General features: G+C 40.8%; 3 protein-coding genes across 5 annotated transcripts in view; 1 reads left to right on the top strand and 2 right to left on the bottom strand.

Moving 5' to 3' along the window:
• Nucleotides 1-270, top strand: part of bzw2 (basic leucine zipper and W2 domains 2) — a 44,028-nt gene extending 43,758 nt beyond the window's left edge. For both annotated transcript variants that reach the window (XM_061254015.1, XM_061254014.1), the window contains exon 12: nt 12-270. In XM_061254015.1, coding sequence (XP_061109999.1) covers nt 12-40 — 29 coding nt within the window. In that variant the 3' untranslated portion in view covers nt 41-270. The remainder of the gene's footprint in view (nt 1-11) is intronic.
• Nucleotides 1-7,500, bottom strand: part of LOC133136484 (putative HLA class I histocompatibility antigen, alpha chain H) — a 143,962-nt gene that overhangs the window by 17,760 nt on the left and 118,702 nt on the right. The window lies entirely within an intron of this gene.
• LOC133136485 (major histocompatibility complex class I-related gene protein-like) overlaps nt 6,408-7,500 on the bottom strand; it is a 12,974-nt gene continuing 11,881 nt past the window's right edge. Inside the window, exon 8 of the mRNA XM_061254012.1 lies at nt 6,408-7,500. This exon is cut by the window's right edge and continues 819 nt beyond it. The gene's annotated coding sequence lies outside the window, so the exon portion shown is untranslated.

The raw sequence follows: 7,500 nt of genomic DNA, 5'->3' as shown, positions 1-7,500 counted from the left end.
CATTTCCCCAGAGTCTGAGTCCGAGGGGGAGGAAGACTAGTCCAGGGAGGCTGGTGTGTGCCTCCTGTGGCCTACCTGTCAATCACAAGCCTCTGTCGTAGTGTCCTCTCGGGACTGTAGACTTGTCTTCTCCTTCGATGGCACACAGAAACGCTCCAGAAATGTCCCCACAACTACAGGTTAAGAAGTAGAAGTATGCAAAAAGAGCCCAATTGTGCCCACACAATGTCATTTTTTGAAAGGGCTTCTTTTACAAAATGCTATTCAGGTACAATGAACACCCCTCAGTGTGTGTATGTGTGTGTGTGTGTGTGTGTGTGTGTGCCAGTAGGACCCTTCCATATGCTCCTCATTCACACTGAAGTGTGTGTGTGTGTTACTTGGCAAATGCTTTTCTCCCTTCTCACAAATAAAGGTTTTTTTCTCCGTTTGTAATTGGTGTGGTTTCCGGCCTTCATCGCTCTCCTTTCAGTATTTTTCACTTTGCTTCCTGATTGAGACTCTAAAGTGAGCCATGTAAAAGAACAGCAGGGGCTCTTTTCCAGCCTTGGGTATAAAGATTGGGCAGAGGTACCCAGGACTAGGGTACAATAGCCCTGCAGGCACCAGACCTGTACCCATTAATTTGGGGAATTTACTAGATCAAGTCTGCCCAACCCTGCTCCTGGAGATCACCCATCATGTAGGTTTTCACTCCAACCCAAACAAAGCACACCTCTTTCAACAGCTAGAGCAGGGCTGCCCAACCCTGCTCCTGGAGATCACCCAAGATGTAGGTTTTCACTCCAACCCAAACAAAGCACACCTCTTTCAACAGCTAGAGCAGGGCTGCCCAACCCTGCTTCTGGAGATCTACTGTCCTGTAGATCTTCATACACTAATTTGGCACCCCGGATTTCACTTATTGGCAGCTCAACAAGATCTCTAGCATAGCTCCCTGATTTTGTCAGCACCACGCAGAACAAGCGCCCACCTGAGCCCCGCCAGCATCCATGTCTGTGTCAGGCTCTGTCAACCGCTGGGGCTTAGCGAAGGCGGTAGCCCAAATTTCGCTACGTAAAGACGGCCAGATCCAGGCATATTGCTGCCGCGAAGATCTTCGTGCTTTCCATCATCACACTCAGAGCTGGTAAAAAGAACGGCAGTTCGGATGCACCACTACAGGGTGCGGCCTGTAGCGTAGTGGTTAAGGTAAAAGACTGGGACACGCAAGGTCGGTGGTTCTAATCCTGGTGTAGCCACAATAAGATCTGCACAGCCGTTGAGCCCTTGAGCAAGGCCCTTAACCCTGCACTGCTCCAGGGGAGGATTGTCTTCTGCTTAGTCTAATCAACTGTATGTCGCTCTGGATAAGAACGTCTGCCAAATGCCAGTAATGTAATGTAATGTAACCACTATAGCACAGCATAACACACCAGACTGCATTAGAAAAAACCATTGCAGAGTATCATCCATTGATATGAAACACCACTCTTGAAACTTTTGAAAGATTTTTTAAGATAAGTAGGCAAAATTATGTAGCTAATTGGAGACTTAAGCCACCCACACGCTCACACTTACCTTACTGGGTCACCACTTTTACAGGCTTCAATGTAAAAAGCTTTAGATTTTTCATGGGAATTAAAGTTTCTACTTCGTAGTAGGCTATAGGCTTTTTACGAATGGAAAAAAGATTTTAAAAAATACATAAAATACAAAGGTCTGTTTCTAAGAAAATAGGTTTACAAGAATGACCGTTTTAAACCCAAGCGAAATATGTAGAATGGTTCTTTAGCAATACTGTAATTGCTTTGGGTATCATAGTACTCCAGTATTTTTCTACTTAATTGTCAACTGTGCACTAAATGTTACTTTAAAACTGTTTTACTGTTATCATAAAGTGTTATGGTACACATGCTTTGTCTCTCTACTGTAAAGTTGGGAAATCAACCTACAGCCAAGTCTCAGCCTTGTGATAGAGGCAACCAGATTGTCAACCAAAATCCTGAATCCATGACACCATTGATTTTAACCAGTGCCCGTGGTCCTCTGGACCACATTTATCTGTGGGTATCTCCTTTCATGCACCTTTGTTTCATTGGAAAACATGTTATGCTGTATCTGACCAAAACATTCCGTTTTGGTCTCATTTGGTCATTTAAAGTATGATTGTATGAAGGTGCTGTGGTCAGATGAGTCCAAATTGAACATTTATGAAGAAGTTCCTCCACAAAGTCTTCAGCACTGTCGCCCTAGGCTTGCTCTGAGGGGGTCTCAGGCCTGGGGTCTTTGTAAAGCTCCTTTGGGGCATTATTGAGTTGAATAAAGCACTATACAAATGAAATGAAATTGAATAACTCTGTGTGTGTGTGTGTGTGTGTGTGTGTGTGTGTGTGTGTGTGTGTGTGTGTGTGTGTAAATGTTCTTCTTTACTCTGAAGATCATTCTTTATGACATTGGCTGTATGTTTGGGGTCATTGTTCTGCTGCAGAATAAATGTGGGGCCAATCAGATGCCTCCCTGATGGTATTGCATGATGGGTAAGTATCTGCCTGTACTTCTCATCATTGAGGAGACTATGACCAATTCCCCAACTCCATTTGCACAAATACAGCCCCAAACCTGCAAGGAACCTCCACCATGCTTCACTGTTGCCTGCAGACACTAATTTATGTACCCTCTCCAGCCCTTTGGTGAACAAACTGCCTTCTGATACAAATATTTAATATTTTGACTCATCAGTCTAGAGAACCTGCTGCCTTTCTGCACCCCAGTTCCTGTGTTTTTGTGCATAGTTGAGTTGGTTGTTTCCACGTCGGAGGTATAGCTTTTTGGCTGCAATTCTTCCATGAAGACCACTTCTGACCAGACTTCTCCGCACAGTAGATGGGTGTACCTGGGTCCCACTGGTTTCTGCCAATTCTGAGCTGATGGCACTGCTGGACATCTTTCGATTGCGAAGGGAAGTAAGCATGATGTGTCTTTCATCTGTTTCCTTGGCCGACCACTGCGTCTACGGTCCTCAAGGTTGCCTGTTTCTTTGTGCTTCTTCAACAGAGCTTGGACAGCACATCTGGAAACCCCTGTCTGCCTTGAAATTTCTGCCTGAGAGAGAACTTGCTGTTGCTGTATAACTACCTTGTGTCTTGTTGCTGTGCTCAGTCTTGTTATGGTGTATGACTTCTGACATTAAACTTCAGCAACCTTACCTTGGAAGCAGAGTTTGGCTGTTCCTCACCCAGTTTTAACCCTCCTACACAACTATTTCTGTTTCAGTTAATGATTGTGTTTCAACCTACATATTAAATTTATGATTATTACCTCCTGTTTGGTATAATTGGTTCATCACACACCTGACTATATGCCTACAAAATCCCTGACTTTGTGCAAGTGTACCTAGAAGAATTGATGCTGGTTTGAAGGCTGGTTTGGTGGTCAAACTAAATATTGATTTGATTTAGATTTTTCTTCTGTTCACTCACTTTGCATTTTGTTAATTGATAAAAATAAGCTATTAACATTTCTATTTTTGAAAGCATTCTTACTTTATAGCATTTTTTCACACCTGACTAAAACTTTTGCACAGTATTGTATATACAGTGGGGTCTACTGGTCTGCGATCACTAGTGAAAATGCTTCTATTTGGAATTATTTTCAAATGTAATATTTTTCCATTTCAAATTATATCAGCATAACGATTTGAGTGAAAAATTGAATCTTTGAAAAATGTACATGAATTGAAAAGTTATTAGTATTTGGTTTCGTAGTATTCGGTTTTTTACCTTTTCCTTTAATGGCAAGGTACACTCGAGCTGGCATGGGCTCCACAAATTTGTGCAAAACCTGATGATTCATGTTGTCACAGCATTATTGGACAATGTTCCCAAAAGCATCTTGTGATGTTACTGAATGTTGGCTTTTGTTGAGGTCAGGTGATTGTGGATTGTGCAATACTTGTATTTTTTTTTAAGTAACTTTAATCTGTTTTGGTGGTCTCAGACTTTTGGACCGCACTGTATGTCATGCTCTTTGTCATGTTCCTGTTATCTGTTAGTTTATCATTGTTATTCTTGTGATTTATAATTTTTCATTACATTATCTGGTTATTGTTCCCATTACAGTTTAGCATTCATGATCCCTGTTATGTTTGTGTCTGAATGTTTCTGAGCCCGATTCACTCTCCTGTCTGCGTGCTGCACTATTCGGGTGTTTATGGTAGTTTCCGGGTTTTCAACATTTCTTCCAGCCTCGCATTTCTTACTTCCGACTTCTCTCGATAGTTAAATGCTGTAAAGCACTATTCTTACTAACTACTACTAATCTAGATATTGTACTGATCAAATTAATACAGTACTAATCCGATTAATACACTTACTGTCTTTCTAACTGACTAACAGTAACTTTAATTGGGTAGTTTAGATGAACTAACTCACTAACTTAATCTCCTATCTTTTCACGCTGTTCTATAACTCCGCCTTTCTATGCTATCTCTAATTACTTGCTTAGTCTCAGCGAAGTGTTCACACCTGTCTCTTACTATCACTACGTCTTCACTCTATGCCACAGGTGTCAAACTCCAGTCCTGGACGGCTGTAGTGTCTGCTGGTTTTTGGGGTGTTCTGGGTTCATTCAAGTCATTGATTGGTTAAAGTATCCACACGCCTTGTTCTCAAGGCCTTAATTGGCCTTAATTGGCAGCTGATTGAAAGTAAACCACAAAAACCCGCAGACACTGCGGCCCCCTGGGAATTCAGTTTGACACCCCTGCTCTATGCAAATATCTACTCCCTAATCTGGAGCCGTATGCTTTACGTGTGTGTTACGTGCATCCAGTCCGCGTTTTCGTCTCCCCGTTATTGTATCATTACCCCATTATGTTTCCCACCTGTTGTCTGTTTGTTTAGCCCACCTCTCTCCCGAGCCCCACCTGGATTGTCCCCTTCCCTCGTCCATCTTTGTCAGGACGTTGGTCATCATTGTAGTTGGCAATTTCTAGTCGGCCTGTTTTGTATGAGAGTCCTTAGACACCCTTTGCCTGAACTCAAGTTTGTCTTTGCTCTTTTGTTTTGTCGTTTTTCTGAGTCTTGGTTTTTGACATTCGACTTCCCGCCTGCCTTATCCTGTTGTACCTCTACACTTCTGATTTTTTGTTTTTTTGATCCTGAACTGCTGCTATTCTTTTGGCTACTTGATTTGGTACTGTTGTTTATTGGATCTGCTGGCTTTGACTTCTGGACTGTAATAAACCACGTTTCTGATTATCCCTTGGTCTACACTTGGGTCTATCTCTGACCGTACATAACACACTCATTTTGTCATGCATTAATGTATTCTCCAACCACCTTCTTCAGCCTACATTAATACATAAAATGTGTTCCAGTAATTTTTCCTGTCAGTTATTTTGATGTAAGCAGATTTTTCAAAATGAGGTGAATTTATCCATCCATCCATCCATTCATTATCCTAACCCGCTTATCCTGAACAGATTTGCAGGGGGGCTGGAGCCTATCCCAGCATACATTGGGCGAAAGGCAGGAATACACCCTGGACAGGTCGCCAGTCCATCGAAGGGCACACACACCATTCACTCACACTCATACCTATGGGCAATTTAGACTCTCCAATCAGCCAAACCTGCATGTCTTTGGACTGTGGGAGGAAACTGGAGTACCCGGAGGAAACCCACGCAGACACGGGGAGAACATGCAAACTCCGCACAGAGAGGCCCCAGCCGACGGGGATTCAAACCCAGGACCTCCTTGCTGTGAGGCGGCAGTGCTACCCACTGCACCATTCGTGCTGCCGGTGAAATATAATAATAATAATAATAATAATAATAATAATAATTATTATTATTATTATTTATTGTTATTGTTATTATATACTTTATTTAAACTCGATAACATCATAGGTCAAGACATTAAAATGAGAAGAAAACATTAAAATAAAATTAAAATCAGGTGAAACAACTTAATCACTCAATATGTGAGTGGTGTGTAGAGTTGATTGGTCCTTCAATAGAGAAATATAGTAAAGTTACAATGCAACTGAGTGCCGTCTGTTTGCAAGGGTCTCTTTAAGAAACCCCATAGAACACCTGTGGAGACCTGAAGATGGCAGTTCATAGAAGCCTCCCATCCAATCTGACGAACCTTGAGAGGATCTGCCAGGAAGAATGGGATAAACTGCCCAAATCCAGGTGTGCAAAGCTTGTCTTGCCCAAGAAGACTTGAAGCTGTAATAGCTGCCAAAGGGCTGATATAAATGACTACTTATATAAATTAGATTTCAGTTTTACATTTTTTGCAAGATCAACAGAGCACAGAAAAGTATTTGAATCCAAAACAAAACTGAACCCAGATCTGATAACAAACGCACTGGCCCTCAATTGAGCTGTAGGTTGACTATTGTTTGTAAAAAGCAGACACTTTAAAACAGTTTCTCCCCTTTATTTAATCAGGTCATTTCACAAACACTTGAAAAAACTTAAAACAATACTTGTTAATGTCAATCAATTTCATCAAGCTAACCTTGTGATTTTTCATGTTTATTTTTTGTCATACAATCAAATGGTACAATATCAAGATCTATCATACTGACTTTGAATCTAAAGAAAAATTCATTCAGATTCAATCTCATCTGAACTTCAGAATCTGAAATTTTCTTACCCACCACCAAATTACATCCAAAAATATTAAAACCTAGAATTCAATTGTCAATTAAAAACCCCTTCAGATGAAAAATATTAACAACTGAAATATTTTAAAACAGAACAGTAACAAAATATATGATAGCTTGTGCAAACTGTGTGAACATCTATACTGACAGTGCAAATAGTACAAATAGTACAAAAAGTATAAATACACAGTACACCCTGTTAAAACCACTGTTACTCATTTATCAATGACTAATTAAGCACATTTATCTAGCCTGATAATTAAGGGTGGCTTAGAATCACAGGAATCTAATGAAGCCGAAACGTTTAAATTTATATAATTTCCCAACACAGGGAAACATATGACAATGCTGTTAGAAATCATGTGCTTTATGCTACATCCGGGCTACATGGAAATGCAGTTTAAAGTTGATATTAAACAAGAAATGTTCATGATAAACCAATGAATCACAGTGGATAATGATTTGTGCGGTCCAATACAAAATGTTTTGTTGTGGTCTAATCTGCAAGTAAATGAGTATTTGTGTAGAGGCACCTGCTGAATGTTACCTGCTTCATTATGGAACATTACAACAGAGCCGTGTCGTGTTAAAATGGACACCTCCTGCTGGTCTGTACTTTTGTGGGTCCCTGTCTGTTTTGGGCTGGGAGTTGATTCTCATTATTCAGTGCATTACACACACAGTTAAACACAAGCACTCTCATCTATCCAATATGTACATAGTGAAAAATTAAGAGAATAGGAAGAAAGAGAACAGCATGAGCACTCAATTTTCTTGTTAAATGTGTGTGTATGTATGTATGTGTGTGCATGTGTGTGTGTGCATGTGTGTGTGTGTGTGAGT

The sequence above is a fragment of the Conger conger genome, chromosome 9 (assembly GCF_963514075.1).
Source record: "Conger conger chromosome 9, fConCon1.1, whole genome shotgun sequence".
NCBI classification, from domain to species: Eukaryota; Metazoa; Chordata; class Actinopteri; order Anguilliformes; family Congridae; genus Conger; species Conger conger.
The sequence above is the reverse complement of the archived record's forward strand: the minus strand, read 5'-3'. Positions and strand labels throughout refer to the sequence as shown.